Source organism: Borostomias antarcticus, assembly GCF_949987555.1.
Source record: "Borostomias antarcticus genome assembly, chromosome: 13".
NCBI classification, from domain to species: Eukaryota; Metazoa; Chordata; class Actinopteri; order Stomiiformes; family Stomiidae; genus Borostomias; species Borostomias antarcticus.
The window spans coordinates 12975590-12991472 of record NC_140246.1 but is presented as its reverse complement, the minus strand read 5'-3'; the positions used below and the strand labels follow the sequence as shown (position 1 = coordinate 12991472).

At 50.9% G+C, this 15883-nt stretch overlaps 1 protein-coding gene across 1 annotated transcript in view; it reads right to left on the bottom strand.

The window, feature by feature from the left end:
• Positions 1-527: 527 nt before the first annotated feature.
• The window catches only part of LOC311317177 (neuronal cell adhesion molecule-like), a gene marked incomplete at its 3' end in the record, with an annotated part of 18356 nt that continues 3000 nt past the window's right edge, over positions 528-15883 (bottom strand). The window contains exons 4-26 of the mRNA XM_084448215.1: positions 14793-14986; positions 14583-14705; positions 14303-14473; positions 13927-13983; positions 12990-13101; positions 12641-12825; positions 12336-12467; positions 11615-11758; positions 11346-11457; positions 10936-11102; positions 10664-10811; positions 9955-10079; positions 9616-9645; positions 9201-9302; positions 8907-9104; positions 8170-8240; positions 7554-7779; positions 7337-7452; positions 6483-6687; positions 6269-6391; positions 2511-2642; positions 2018-2096; positions 528-762 (exon numbers count right to left, since the gene is read on the bottom strand). Coding sequence (XP_084304341.1) covers positions 528-762; positions 2018-2096; positions 2511-2642; positions 6269-6391; positions 6483-6687; positions 7337-7452; positions 7554-7779; positions 8170-8240; positions 8907-9104; positions 9201-9302; positions 9616-9645; positions 9955-10079; positions 10664-10811; positions 10936-11102; positions 11346-11457; positions 11615-11758; positions 12336-12467; positions 12641-12825; positions 12990-13101; positions 13927-13983; positions 14303-14473; positions 14583-14705; positions 14793-14986 — 3187 coding nt within the window. The remainder of the gene's footprint in view (positions 763-2017; positions 2097-2510; positions 2643-6268; positions 6392-6482; positions 6688-7336; positions 7453-7553; positions 7780-8169; positions 8241-8906; positions 9105-9200; positions 9303-9615; positions 9646-9954; positions 10080-10663; positions 10812-10935; positions 11103-11345; positions 11458-11614; positions 11759-12335; positions 12468-12640; positions 12826-12989; positions 13102-13926; positions 13984-14302; positions 14474-14582; positions 14706-14792; positions 14987-15883) is intronic.

The window sequence follows — 15883 nt, the reverse complement described above, 5'->3', positions numbered from 1 at the left end:
GTACCTCCTGCCTCTCAGTATTCCTTTCTCCTCTCCTCTCCTCTCCTCTCCTCTCCTCTCCTCTCCTCTCCTCTCCTCTCCTCTCCTCTCCTCTCCTCTCCTCTCCTCTCCTCTCCTCTCCTCTCCCTCTCTTTCTCTCTGTCTCTGCAAGTCTATATCCTTGTTCCTTGTCTTCTTCGGATGGTGATGGGCTTGTGTGACGGGGGTGTGTGAGAATGTCAGGAGGTCACAGTGCGATAGGGGCAGGGCAGCGTGTGGAGATGAGGGTGCGACAGTAGCCTTGGTGATGGTAAGCCACGGTGACGGTCGCCGTGGCGACGGTCTCCCGCGGGGACCGTCACCGCGGCGGCCGTCACCGCGACGACGCTTCACCATCATGGCAGTCGCCGAGGTGACAGGTGTGCCATGGCAACGGTCACCACGGTGTAGCCACCACAGTGAGCGTCACCGAGGTGACTGCGACCGTGGTGACAGTCACCACGGTGACAAAGACAGTTGCCACGGTCCCGTGATCACCGCGGCGACGACTAGACGAAGGAGTTGATGGCGTTGACGGGCGAGGGCGCCTCGGAGCTTTCGTTGCCCTCGTGCGTGTCCTTCTCCTTCCTGCCGCTGTACTGGCCAATGAAGGAGCCGTCCTCGTTGAACTGGCCGTCCCCACCCTCGCCGTAGTCCACCAGGCTGTCGTCACTCTCGTCGCGGCGCGCCGTCCCGTTCGACGGCGTCCGGCTGCCCTTCAGGGGCTTGTGGTCCTCCGTGTCACTAGAAGGGGGGGGGGAGGGGAAGAAAGGAAGTTACCGAGAGGGAACACGACAGGCCTGGAGGGCATCTCCTGAAAGAGCAGCGGTCAGCCAGCCTGGCCCCTGGGAGCCGAGGCCGCTGTAGGGCGCGGGGCCCAAAGCCAGCGAGGCCGGCAGCTCTACAGGAGCAGGGCTGGGGACCTCTGCTTTAGATCACTCACAGTCTCATACTCTACCGCTACTACTCACACCAGCCAGGGCCAGACAGAGCTCTCCAGGGTACAGACATGCAGTTCAGTCTCCGCGCTTAGAGGATGAGCGCTCCAAAATGCAGATACTGTCGGGTCTAAGCTTTCGAGGGGGGGGGGGGGGGTCATTACATCCTGTGGGTCTCGAGATAGGACCGGCCCGTACCGGAACCAGACGCAGAACCGTGAATGCACTACTGGCAATCCAACCGAATGTTGACATTGTATGCATTTCTCAAGGTCAAGGTCACTGGCAACTTTATTATCAATGTTTTGTGCAATCAGACATGAATCAAACAAGCAATACACAATATCACAAAAAAATACATTAATACATAGAAATACATAGAAATACATAGAAATACATCGTAAAGGAAGACATGTAAGCCCAAAAAGATGAAGGCAGGCGGAGATGCAGGTAGTAGCTGCTAGTCATTGGTGATAGTTAGGGTTAACCGCCGGTTGTGGCGGCGGTGGCTAACTAGCATCAGTGAGTTAGCCGACAGGTCAGTGCTGGTTTCTCCACGGCTTCTCTCGCGTCTTTAGAAGCGGACGGACACACGGCCCTGAGTCGGAGCAGAGGCTGTGTGTGTGATAGCATGCCAGGCTAGCAGGACCCAGCTTACCTTTCGATGGACCTACAGCCCGCACCGCGCACAGACACACAATGGAAGGACACACGAGAGACAGCGGATGAGAGAGACGCACAGTACAGACAGATACGACATGCTTAATACATCCTGTATGATGACTGCTCTCCAATGTCACTGTGGTGTCTGTTCTGATTGGTGCAGAGGGGCCATGAGGGGCACCTCACAGAAGAGAGGACTGGTACAGGACATACAGGGCCGGGGATGATTTCACAAAAGATAATGTATACAGCGTGTTTGCATGCATATGGACATTGAGACACAGCATAAAATGCTAGGATATACTGGCACAATGATCCCATCACGTGTGTGTGTGTGTGTGTGTGTGTGTGTGTGTGTGTGTGTGTGTGAGACAGAGAGAGTGTTGTCTTCTTCTCACCTGTACTCCCCAAATGTACCATCATCCTCCTTCATAGGCTGTATTTCTGGATCTTGGCGTGCATCCTCTTTTTCTTTAACTGTGGAGATATGGCAATGGGATTGTTGGTGTGGTACTAACACAGTCTGGTGTGTGTGTGTGAGTGTGTGTATGTGTGTATGCATGCGTGCGTGTACTTTAACTACAGTAGTAGGCCGAAGTCTGTTCAAATAAGAATGTCTTTAACAAAGAAAGGCCTGGACAAGATATCAGTGTTTTTCTACTGGGAGCAGATTGAGCGAGGTGTGTGTGTGTGTGTGTGTGTGTGTGTGTGTGTGTGTGTGTGTGTGTGTGTGTGTGTGTGGGCACATGTGTGTCTGTGTGTGTGTGCGCGCGCACGTGCCTGTCTGTGTGTGTGCACGCATGCATCTGTGCGTGTGTGTGCGTCTGATAGTGTGTGTGTGTGTGCGTGTATGCTCGCGTGTGCGTGCGTGTGTGTGTGTGTGATCCTTACCTGGATATTTCCCCCCTTTGTTCCTCTTGATGAAGCAGACTATGAGGAGGACCAGGATGAGGAGAGCGATGGCACACATGAGACCGATGAACCAGCCCTGGGTGGCGATGTCCACCTGCCTGCTAGCCACGGCTGCAGTAGACACACACACACGCATGCACACACGCACACAGACACACACACACACACAGACATAAAGGGAAAAGAAAGAGAAATGGTAGCTCAGAATCTGGTTTATGGCATTAGAGACGGAAGTCTCGTGTCTCATCTGGAGGTCGAGGTCCCTGATGAACAGCAGCTGTAGAGGCAGGAGGCCTGTTAACACGACCAAGAAACTCATAGACATGAAGATATGGGATAACATGCGATGATGACAGCTCTGCTACGGTGCTTCCTGCACTACTATTCATCGATCTGGGAGGAAAATACAAAATAAAAACATGGCCCATGAATGGAGAAACATGAATGATGGGTCGCTTTGGATAAAAGTGTCCGCTAAGTGACTGTAATGCAATGTAATTTATGATGAGTCATGCTATGAACCTGTGACCTGGGACACTGGGCCTCATGCAGACCGGTCGTTATCAGTCTAGCAATGATGATTCATGCTTGGAGCCCCACTGTACCTCTGTGAGGTCAGGCATCATGCTACCGTACACCACAGATACACCACCGGGGTCAGAGGTCAAACAGACGGTGCAGACACCGTGGGGGGAGGAGAGTATGGGAGGATGGCGCGCGGAGAACTACAAAGACCATCTACGCGGAAGGAGGCATGCGACGCCGCCTCACCTGGCACCGTGATCATGAGCTCCTCGGTGCTGTGAACGCTGGCGCCAGACTGGTCCCTAGCTACCACCCGCACCCTATAGGAGCTCCCCGCCTTCAAACCCTTTAACTGATGGCTCTGGGAGCCGTTTACAAACTCGCGCCTCCACTCTTCTTTACCTGGAACGGAGGAGTCGGGAAAAGAGTCAGTGTTGGGGAAAGACCAGCGTTAAGTCTGATGATGATGGTGATGATGCTACATGTCCAGGCTAGGGACACTCTCTACCACTGTGGTGACGATGGAAGTTAAGATGGGCATGGTATATAGTGCTATAGTAACTCAAGCACACTTCAATGATGAGGATGGCCAGCATGCAGGTATAGTTTTGTGATATGGGGACAGTAGTGTATACACAGGAATGCCTTACTGTTCTCCACTACATATTCCACAAATACGTTCTTTTCTGCTCCACTGTATTCCCAACTGATCCCTGCACCGTCCTCCGTGACTGTGGTGTTAACGGTGCCGAACGCCGGGCCTATCGGGCGCACTGACCACACGGAGAGAACACACACACACACACACGCGGGCGCGCGGGCGGCTAGTCAGCTCCACTGGTCGCAACAGAGGCAAGACAACACATACACAGCTGGCCAGCTAAACTGAAACTTACATTACAGTTCATGGCTGATAAGAAGACAATAGTATCACTGAAAGTTATTAACATGAATTAATGTATAGACGACACTGTGAATATCACGTCTCCTAACCTTATGGTCATTTTGATATCTCTCTGATATCTGTGTGTGTGTGTGTGTGTGTGTGTGTGTGTGTGTGTGTGTGTGTGTGTGTGTGTGTGTGTGTGTGTGTGTGTGTGCGCGTGTGTGTGTACGTGTGTGTATAACAGATTTCCAAACTGGCAATGAAATATTACCCCCCACAAAAAAAAGTGAATTTGTAAAGTGCATTCTATTTGCAGCCTTGACACAAAACGGACCAACATGATAACGTTTTATTTCTTAATAATAGACATTTCTGGAAGACCTTCATTACAAAAGCATTTGAAAGCCCATTACCCTTACAAGAGGGGCGAGTTAGGGTGAGGTAGAGACAGGTTGTGGGGGAGGGGGGAGAGGAAGGGGGGGTCCAGGGAGTGTTTGTACCATTGAGAAACGGGGGATGCGAAGACTGAGAGATGGTGGGGGAGGTTGGGTGTGAGTGCTCTGTGAGGCCTGAAACAACATGGAAAAGAGTGAAACACCACAGCAACAACAAACAAACAAACACACAAGCAAACAAACAAACAAACATAAACAAACGGTGCAGAACCACCAAGAGTGGGAGTAGTTATCAGCATGCAAAGTCAGAAGCCGTGGTCTTCACATCTGGTCACACGAGGTGAGCCAGATTTTGTTCAAACCCAGTATCAACACTCCTACGAGTGACCGATAGGATCAAGATGTGCCAGGACTGGGCCGGAACAAAAGTCTGCAGAGCCCGTATCCGGTAAGTAACCAGGACCGGAGAGCCGGCACCAGTCCTGGTGTAGAGGGAGCGTCATGCAGTCAGTCTCGACAGCCTGGGGGATGGAAGTCATGGGGGTGGGATTGAGATCGAGAGAGCGATTGCCGTAACTACATGACTACGGTATGGACATTCAGTGATAGACTTTTTTGTCGTTTGCATGGGACTCACGAGCTGGAGCTTGCAGATGTGATGGAAGCAGTTTGATCTGATCTGCAGATGCTAGGTCAGTTCTTAGCTGAGCAGCAGGTAACTTTGCCTACAGTACCTACAGTAGCCATGATAACCAAGCTAGGACTCAGCTAGTCTATAGATACAACTACTAGTCTCTATAGTTTAGCTACAGCTAGCATAGCGTAATAATACAGCTTGCATTAGTCTACAGCTTAGCTAGAGTTAGCAGAGCCTATACAGCTTGTAAAGTCTACAGCCTATAATAATGGAAGGCATGCAGAGAGCGCTAGGCTAACTGGTTCAGGAGCCAAACAGGGTTCAGGATCTCATCTCGTGGAGAGGAGCATGCAGGTGCTTCTACTAGTGGACTTGTTTTACCTTTGCCCACATCTACTGAGGGCTGCCGGATAAAGGCTTCAGAGAGGAAGAGGAGGAGAGAAGAGAAAAGAGAGAAAACAAAAGAGAGACAGATACTTGGGATGTAAGAAGATGAGAGGCACAACAAGAAGAATGCTCGCCCCATTCCGGGGATATAGAGTTAACGTAGATATACTCTAACAGGTTGGGGATGGTGTCAGAAGAAAGGTCAGTTAGGCCTACACAACAAGCTTCTCAGAAGCTTCTAGAGTTTGTATTTCAAAATAAGTAAGCTGCTGGTCGATGGATTTACCACATCAAAACAATGTGCAGTGTGACTGCTTCTCATGCTCTAGGAACAACATTGAGTATCTCCATATATCTGAAGTACTGAAACCAGGAACTCAGAGAGAGAGAGAGAGAGAGAGAGAGAGAGAGAGACCAGAGAGAAGTAACTGTGGTTCCCACGATTCACAGGGGGAACAGTATTTAATCAGAGTAAGGATCCATCTGTATTCACCTCCGCCGGTCTGTGGTACAGTATATGTCCACTGCATATGTAGCGTACTGTATTCTTTGCATGACATCGTCTCTCTGCTGCCCCATGTGCTTTTCAAACGGCCTCTCACCTTCGTCCATGATGACGGCCTCCTTGGTGAGGCTGGGGCCGGAGCCCTTGATGGTCCTGGCGTGGAAGAAGAACTTGTAGCGCATGCTGTACTTGAGGTTGAGCAGCGTGTAGGACGTCTCGTTGGCCAGAAACATCATCTCCTCCACTGGGCCCAACTCGCTGCTGGAGCTGTTGACTGCGGGGGAGAGAACGAGGGGTGGGGGGCGGGGTAAAGAGAAGGTATTAAAAAGTCGAAGAGATCGTAGGAACAGACGGACAGATTCGTAGCGAGACTGGGGGCGGACGTGGTTGGCGAGCGCGGACCTGGCTGGTACTGGAGCGTGTAGCCGGTGAGGCGGCCGTTGTTGTCCTGAGGAGGACCCCACTCCAGCATCAGAGAGTCCACGCCCGGGTTGGTGATCTTCAGGAAGGTGGGCGGCCCGGGGACTGGACGGAATAAACACATCTCAAGTTATATGTGCTGTTTACTGTTTACACTCCAGTGACCCGAATCGCTCTCTTTCCTTCTTGTACGCACCTCCTTCGGGGGTCTCAAAGTTGTGCTTGATGCTGGGGGGTCCCTCCCCCTTGCCGTTGAGCACCCTGATGGAGAGGGAGTAGAGGCTGTAGGGCTGCAGGCCGGGCAGGCGGCCCTCGCTCCTGTTGCCGCTGAACACCAGGGAGCGCTGCTCCTCCATCTCGCCCTCCTGCTGCAGCAGGCTACGCTCGCGCCAGTAGTACACCTGGGAGGACGCGCAGGGAGCAAGCACGCACACACACGTGCACGCACGCACACACATGCGCACACACACAAACACACGCACAAACACACACACACGACTCACTTAGTAGAGATTGTTTCCTCATGTCGTTCCTCACCTTGAATTTTCATTGAAAGTTAAAAGAGCAAACTGGCTCGTGTTCTCCCGTTATGGAGGCTGTGCAGGGTGGGGCTAGTCCCAGAACGTTATGGAGGCTGTGCAGGGTGGGACTAGTCCCAGAACGTTATGGAGGCTGTGCAGGGTGGGGCTAGTCCCAGAACGTTATGGAGGCTGTGCAGTGTGGGGCTGGTCCCAGAACGTTATGGAGGCTGTGCAGTGTGGGGCTAGCCCCAGAACGTTATGGAGGCTGTGCAGTGTGGGGCTAGCCCCAGAACGTTATGGAGGCTGTGCAGGGTGGGGCTAGCCCCAGAACGTTATGGAGGCTGTGCAGGGTGGGGCTAGTCCCAGAACGTTATGGAGGCTGTGCAGGGTGGGGCTAGCCCCAGAACGTTATGGAGGCTGTGCAGGGTGGGGCTAGTCCCAGAACGTTATGGAGGCTGTGCAGGGTGGGGCTAGTCCCAGAACGTTATGGAGTCTGTGCAGGGTGGGGCTAGTAGTCCCAGAACGGTACCTTGTATCCCCCCAGTCGTCCTCTCACGGTGTTGGGGGGTACCGGGTCCCAGTGGACCTCGGCCACGGTGCCGTTCTGAACCAGCACCTGCACACCCTCTGGTGCTGCCAGGGGCACTGAGGAGCACAGAGAAAGAGGTTCGATTCCCATGCACACACACGCACACACACACACACACACACACAAACACACACACACACACTCCGCCAGTACTCACAGTCCTCTCCAGAGTGTCCCAGCTGCACCACGGGCTCTGGTCCCTCTCCGTAGTCGTTCACCGCCTGGACTCTGACCTCGTAGGGCACGTAAGTGGGTGTGTCCGACACCATGTACTTAGACGCGTTGGCGACCGACTCCGAGGACCAATCCTGGGCGACGCCCTGCTGCCTCCACTGGACCTTGTACCTCAGGCCCGGCCCGTTGGACTGCAGGCCCGACAGCTCCTGTAGCAGGTGGCACAGGTTAAATGGTAAATGGACTGTGCTTACAGTATAGCACCTTTCTACCTCTAACGGACAAGGCGCTTTACAACGGCCTCTCATTCACCCATTCACACCCACATTCACACACACATTCACACACCAATGGTGGCCAGCTGCCATGCATGGCGCTAGCCTGCTCACTGGGAGCAATTTGGGGTGCAGTGTCTTGCTCGAGGACACTTCGACATGTGGACAGGAGGAGTCGGGAATCGAACCGCCAACCCTGCGGTCATTGGACGACCCGCTCTACCTCCTGAGACACAGCCGCCGCGGGTGATCAGCACAAGGCTAAAGACCTTCGGACTGGTCCGTAAGCTCCTGTGTACAGTCATGTAGGAGTGATACTCTTACCTTCCAGGAGATGATCAGGTTATTGGGCTCTGATCCCACTCCCTTGACCTCTGCTGGGTTCACCTCTGGGGCTGGGGAGAGCAGAGGAGGCGTGGAGTCAGAACACAGGATGGGTCGTTCTACACTGCTGGGTAACTGTCCCACTGTAGCAGCGCTTTACAGTATGCACAGTTGGACCTCTAGTAGTAGTCGGTACTGAACATAAAAGCCTAGACTAGATACACATTTACATTAGATAGAGCGAGCTTGAACCTATATAGTTTCAAGGTGAGCGGGTTGGTCCTGTACTGTCTAGTACCAGCAGGTTGGTCCTGTACTGTCTAGTACCTGCAGGGTTGGTCCTGTCTAGTACCCCAGGGTTGGTCCTGTCTAGTACCAGCAGGGTTGGTCCTGTACTGTTTAGTACCTGCAGGGTTGGTCCTGTCTAGTACCAGCAAGTTGGTCCTGTACTGTTTAGTACCTGCAGGGTTGGTCCTATACTGTCTAGTACCTGCAGGGTTGGTCCTGTCTAGTACCAGCAGGGTTGGTCCTGTCTAGTACCAGCAGGTTGGTCCTGTACTGTTTAGTACCTGCAGGGTTGGTCCTATACTGTCTAGTACCTGCAGGGTTGGTCCTGTCTAGTACCTGCAGGTTGGTCCTGTACTGTCTAGTACCAGCAGGTTGGTCCTGTCTAGTACCTGCAGGGTTGGTCCTGTACTGTCTAGTACCTGCAGGGTTGGTCCTGTACTGTCTAGTACCTGCAGGGTTGGTCCTGTACTGGCGGGAGGGCTGGCTGGGCTGGCTGTAGCCCACAGAGTTGAGGGCCAGGACCCTGAAGGAGTACCACACGTAGGGGGACAGGTCCAGCTGGGCCGTGGTTCTGCTGAACTCCACCTCAGACAGGTTGGTCCAAACGCCCGGCTGGTGGAGCAGGTCCTCATACTGGATCACAAACTCTGGGGAAGGGGGGAGGAGACAAGAAGAGTAAGTCAGAATACTGAGGGGACATATTGATTACGAACTCTGGGGAAGGGGGCGGGGTTAGTACATACTCTCTACGGGGCTGTTGTGTTCGTCACCAGGTGTCCATGTCAGCTGGATGCTCCTGTCTGTCTGGGGTGTCAGCTCCAGCTCTGTAGGCGGGTCCGGTTCCTCTGGAAACAGCAACACTGGGTCAGAACCACGACCTCTGACCTCCACTCTACTTGACTGAGACTAGGGCGGGTTTCTTCAGCCATGCTTTTAACAATGGGAATCAGACAGAGATGGAGAGCATCCCAATGGAATGAAAATCAAACGGCTAAATTAAGCAAATTATATACCGGACATGCCACAGAACACAAAGAACTAATAACTCATATAATGGACTGGAATGCTCCAGTTGGGGTGAGGGTCAGCTTCCATACAGGCCAGAGGGGTGGGTGATGATGTCGATGATGCTAAGCTAAAGTGGCTAACGTTGTTTACCGAGGACGATAGCTGGAGTGGGAGTGGCCTCTGTGAGAGCCAGTGCAGCAGGAAGAAAGGAATTAGTTAGACGTTAGTCTATACCCACGCACTTTCACTATTGCATAAGGATAATATGAAGAGAAAAGATTATCTAACAGACAAGCTTATCTAACAGATCATGTGCTCTCGTTTGAAACTGAGAAGACAAAGAATACGATACTCTACTGATAACTAATACTAGTTTATACTGCAGAGTCATAGATCCAGTGCCAACAGAGAACAAAGAGAGAGGTTTTAAACTGATAAGAGAGATGGCGGTAGAGGAGATATGAAGGGAGAGGGTATGAATGAACGTACCGATGACAGTGAGCACGGCGCTGGCAGAGTCCTGGTCCAGGGTGGTGTTCATGATACAGGTGTAGGTGCCAACGTCCTCCTCCGTCACATCTCTGATGGTCAGGCTGTCTGTCTCCACCACAAACCTGGATACAAACAACCACGCACACACACACTCCAGTCAAATCCACCATGAATCTGTATGTGTGTGTGAGTGCGAGTGTGCGTGTGTGTGTCAAGGTTATAATAGTTTTGCTTTTTTCATTAGTATTTATTTTTATATCATTTAAACTTTTTGTTTTCAATTTCTGTTTAGTTTTAATTAGTTATTCAAGCAGGTTTGCTAGTTTAGTTATTTTTTCTTTTTTGTAAATGCTTAGTTTTAGTTTAGTTTTTATTAGTTTGAGTATTAGCTTTAGTTTTTTCTTTCTTTTTCTTCTTCTGCGCTAGCCTCGTGAGACTATCCTGATCTTGCATCAGGGGCACAGCTAAAAAAAAATGGAGGATAGATTTCATATCCCCCCAAAATACTAGGCTTATGTCTGAAATGAAAAAGAATTAAATTAAGGACATTTTCTCTATAATTTTAGTTTATTTTAGTTAGTTTTGAAAACATACAATACAGTTTTAGTTAGTTATCATTTTTTGTAAAGCCTAGTTTTTAGTTTTTATTTCAGTTAACTAAAATGTTTTGTCACACCACTGTGAGAGTGTGAGAGTGTGTGTGTACCTCTCGTCATCGGGCAGCTCTCCGTTGTCCTTGAGCCAGGTCATGGTCGGTATCAGGGTGGGGTCGTGCTTCACCTTACATTGGAACACAGCCTTCCCGTTCCTGTGGATCTCCTTGTAGGTTGGCTGCTTCAGGATGCGCGTGGGCTCTGGACGGTAAACAGACCAACAGGCCACAGGATCAATCTCCAGATTTGGCCTCAGATTTAGAGTTTGCGGACTGTTCGTGGCGCTGATCTCATCTGTGTTTTGCTTGGCTGAGATTCGTCTCACCTTTGACCTCCAGGTAGACCGGGTTCTCCTTAGTGCCCAGGGTGTTGGAGGCGATGCAGGTGTATTTGCCGCTGTTCAACGGCTGGGCCACGAGGATCTCCAGGGTTCCGTTTTCGTGGATGACGTACAGGTCGCCGCTGAGAATGCTGGTCTGGCCGTCTTTGAACCTGCACAGGAATTAGATTTCATTTATTTGTTTATTTGTCAGGGACAATACAAACAACATTGTAATAGCTTACAATAGCATTAAACAGATGTGTTGTATATAGGGTCTCTAGCCATGGCTAATCTGTGACCCCTGTACCTGGTTAGGCTTTCCTAACACACATTGAGAGCTGCATACTGTAGCAAGTGATGGTAAGTATTACTCCAGTATTACTGCAATACTACTACAGTACTGCTAAGCGTACCATGTGATGGTGGGTATGGGCGAGCCGAAGGAGGCGCAGTCCAGCAGGGCGGGCTTGTTGGTAATCACCTGGTACACGTTGTTGGGAGGGGTCAGCACTCGTGGCGGCTCGGCTGGAATAAACGTCATGTCATAACATGGTTGTTACAGGTTAATAGAGTGTCATTATATGTTTATTATACAGTAATACTATAACACGTTGTTTGGTAATTGAAAGTATTATCAGACATCATGAGGGGATCTTTGCTAATATTTCCCTGCTCAACTCACCCAGCACGTTGACGAAGGCGTTGGCCAGCAGGTATCCGAACTCGTTGGAGGCGTTGCACTGGTAGACGGCGCTGGAGCCGGTCTGGACGTCACTCAGGATCACTGTGTCATCCTCCACCTTCCTGCTCAGGTCCCGTGGTGAGTCTACAGACAGACCACAAGCCAGATACATGGTACACTTTATACACGCCTACTATGGAAGAGATACACAGTGTACTTTCCTAATCCTAACCCTGATGAAGGAAGTAGAAGAAAAAGCCCACACACTGACAGTGTCAGCTTTTTCTTCTATTTTTCCTTCATCAGCGCATTTGGGCCCACGCACCTGACCAACATTTGTATCAGCCTAATTTTAAGAGTGCAACCTTTTCCTTTAGTTTGACTAATCCTAACCCTTTCATCTATATCTGTTACATGCACACATAAACTGTGCCGCTTGTACACATGCTACTGTACAGTATATATACTGCTATACCTGTATATACTATAAACTACGTGAATACTCCCCGAGAGGTGAGATGAAACCACTCTGCAATGTTCTAGTCATGTACTAAGTACACAGTCCATGTACTTTTTATTTGATTATTCTTTAAATGTAATTGTTTCTTTTAAATCTGAAAAATTACATTGACATTATGGCGTACAGTATGCTCTCTTTGTTTGTGAAATTTCCCCCCAGGGATCAATTAAGTACTACTTTAAGTAAACTACTGCTACTCACTCTCTATGGGGACCCCGTCGACGGACCAGCTGATCTTGGGCTTGGGGTCTCCACCGACCCGGCACGTCAGGATGCCCGTCTCTCTCGGAGCCAGGATCAGGTTCCTGGGAGCGCTGATCCAGAACGGAGCCGCTGGGGGGAGGAGAGGGAGTTTACATCAAACAGGGGATGAGAGAGACGAGACAAGACGAGAGGAGAGAGGGAGAGAGAGAGAGAGAGAGAGAGAGAGAGAGAGAAAGAGCGTAAGGTCTAAAGACAGGAGCTTTCGAAAAGAACTCCCTGACATTGTGACTCCTCCCACTTACCTTTGACAGTGACCTTGATGATGTGGAAGGCCGAGCCGAGGCTGCTCTTGGCGGTGCAGCGGTAGTCTCCTGCGTCTGCCTCGGTTACCTCTGTGATACGCAGCATCTTCTTGAAGTTGTGTTGGGACATCCTGTTGCCGGGCAGATCTCCGCTCTCCTTGCTCCATGAGATCTCGGGAGTCGGCCTGTCAGAACAGACAGAACCAAGGTGTCATCAATCATCAACTTCTGTAGTTGTAGAAGGCTGTGTGTGTGTGTGTGTGTGTGTGTGTGTGTGTGTGTGTGTGTGTGTGTGTGTGTGTGTGTGTGTGTGTGTGTGTGTGCGCGTGTGTGTGTGTGTCATACTCACAGGCCCTCAGCGATACATTCCAGCTCCATAGTCTCTCCTCTGAGAACCATCTTGGTGCTGCTGGACCCGAGAGGAGCCAGGAAGCTGGGCTGGCGTTCTCCAGATGGACGGTCTGAGCACAGGAGACAGGATGACAAATCAGAACCCCGGAAGAAGAACTACTCTAGAACCCAAGCAGAACCTCTGACTGGAGCTGGCCAATCAGTAGAGTCCCTGTACCCAGCCCAGTAGCAGATAAGATGTGTAGGGCGATCTCAGAACCTAAGAGGATCCTAGGAATCTCTGATAAGGGAATAGGATGGAGAGAGCTGGTGGAGGAGAGCGGGGGGCTGTGTAAAAACCTTTCTCATTGGGGGGCTGTGTAAAACCCTTTCTCATTGGTTGGACAGAACCCAGACTGTGTTGGACTGAGGACCTATCTAAGCACAGGGGAGAACATGGAGGATCAGGATCAGGAGTGATGCCCAGGTTCTCATCATAGCATCGCTGGATGTTTCAGATGTAGCCAGTGGCTTTGATGTGCAGTAGAGGGAGGGAGGGATCTAATAATATAGCATGGGATACATGTATCACGTTCAAAGGGGAGGGTAGACTGTCTCCTTTTCATCTAGGAACCTGACTGCCCAGTGGAGAGAGGTAAAACCATCAAGTTTACAGGTTAATCTTAAATCCCCCAGTGGGAGACAATGTGATATTATTGACGTTGATCGGTGTCAGGTTATTTGTGTTAGGATATCATCTGATTTAATGTTATAAATGTGACTTTGATCACAAATTTGTAGGGAGGTTGGGGTAGGTTAAGGTTTGAGGAGTGTTTCGGGTGGGGTTAGGTTGAGAGTCTTGGTGGGGATTGGGCAGTTGGGGGGTGGGGCATAGGGGGGGGGGGGGGTACAGGGCTGGGTTTATTTTGGGGTTGAAAGGGTATACTAGCACTCACCACTATAGAACTCAGTGAAATTGTACATAGCAGCCACTGTCTCATTGAGAGCATCCACTGCAATACAACAGAAAATCATAAGCATGCAAGAGAAGGAGAACATGGTGGACAGCGCAGGAGAGAAGAGAGCAGACAGCATGAACAACAACAGGTGAGAGAACTGTAATGTGTTTTAACATGAAGGAGCATCCTTATCATGACAAACACATCTCGCATTACAGAGAACACAACAGGAATTTCTGAACACTGGATGGAGAACAAAAATGGAAACGAAAAAATCAGGTAGAACCGAGACGGAACCGAGCTAGAACGCCGGTAAGAAAGAACCCGGAGCCATAGCCCTGGGTCCCGAGGGGGGACATCCCGAGAACTTTACCGTCTAAGACCCTGACGGTGATGGGCTGCTTCTGCTGGATGGTCTGGGTGTGGGGGAAGCGGGCGTAGCAGATGTAGTCGCTCCGGGTGTCGTCCACCAGCACGTTGGAGAAGTACAGGTCCCCGTTGAGAGCCTGGGACACGCGCTCGTTCTGGGGCAGTCTCTGGAAGTCTGGGAGGGAGGGAGAAAGAGAGAGGGGGGGGGGGTTGAAATGCATCCTCCGAGCTCCTGTCAACCACAGCTTCGGTAGAGTTATGCGTCGGGTCTTGTGGGCGCTTACTGTTGTCCATCCAGAAGATGATGGGAGGGGGGAGGCCCGCGGGGGGGCGACACTGCAGCACCAGAGAGACCCCCACCTGCGCCAAGATGTCCTCCTTCCTCTCCTTTGACCACAAGGGGGACCCTGAGAGCCACACACACACACACGGACCATGTTACTGGACAGGGTTAGGGTTAGGGTTTGACTAGAGCAGTGGGATCGTGTTCTTACTGGACTGCCTGATGACGATGTTGTTGGACATGGCGGTGCCGTGCTCGTTGCGGGCGGTGCACTGGTACACTCCCTCGTAGGCCTCCGCCTTCTCGCTGCTGATGTCGATGACCAGCGTCCCTGAGTTGGGCTTCATCAGGACCTTGGAGTCCTTCTCCACGTCGAAGTGAGTGCCGTTCCTCGTCCACGAGAAGCTGGAACACGGCATAGCCAGGGTTTAAACCACAACGAGCCCAGGACCAACATGAGAAGCTATGTACCGCCACAACAACAACAAACAAACAAACAAACAAACGACAACAAACCAGGGGCCTCATTTATCATTGAGGTACGCCTTCTTTTACACGGTCTTTTTCGCGAGTTCAGGCGTACGCCATTTGCCCCCCCCACATTGCGATTTATCAAGCCGTAAGGGCGAAAATTTAGTCGCCTTTCTCCGCGCTTTTGTAGGACACCTCTCAGCTTGTCCTACCGATTTACACGGTGTTCTACGCCCTTCTTGAACACAGGGGGAACTGGCGACGCAGTTGGTGCGTCGGTGAATTACTATGTTTGACGGAGAGAATAAGAGCGACAGTTCATGAACGCACAATCATGTAGGCTACTAGGCCAATTCAGCACAAACATATATCGCAATGCTAGATTAGACGTGTCCTCTAACCGGCTCATTCATGGTTCGATATGGATTTGTTCCCCAAACTGTACCTATGCGCTCTCCCAAACCTTTCCGCGCTATATGTCACACACCTAATGCAGGCACTCCATCAAACGGCAATAATTGACCAATTAGATTGTCATTAATATGTGATCATGTGGACCTGTTTGCTCTTTGGTAAGCATATAAATGACAGTCCTCCTGTGCGTAATGCGAGCCTAAATGAATCCGGCGCTACTTGGCCTACTGGCCGAGATAGAACTCCAAATAGGTGACGGCGATGGCGACTGCACCCACATAAGGGCACCATCAGTGAATGAATACGTCTATGTGAATCGCTAAAATGTGCACACTAGAAATACCCAAATCATATGTGACGCCGACATGCTCATCACAAGTGTAGTGGCACGGTGGCCTGACTCCACACATGACTCAT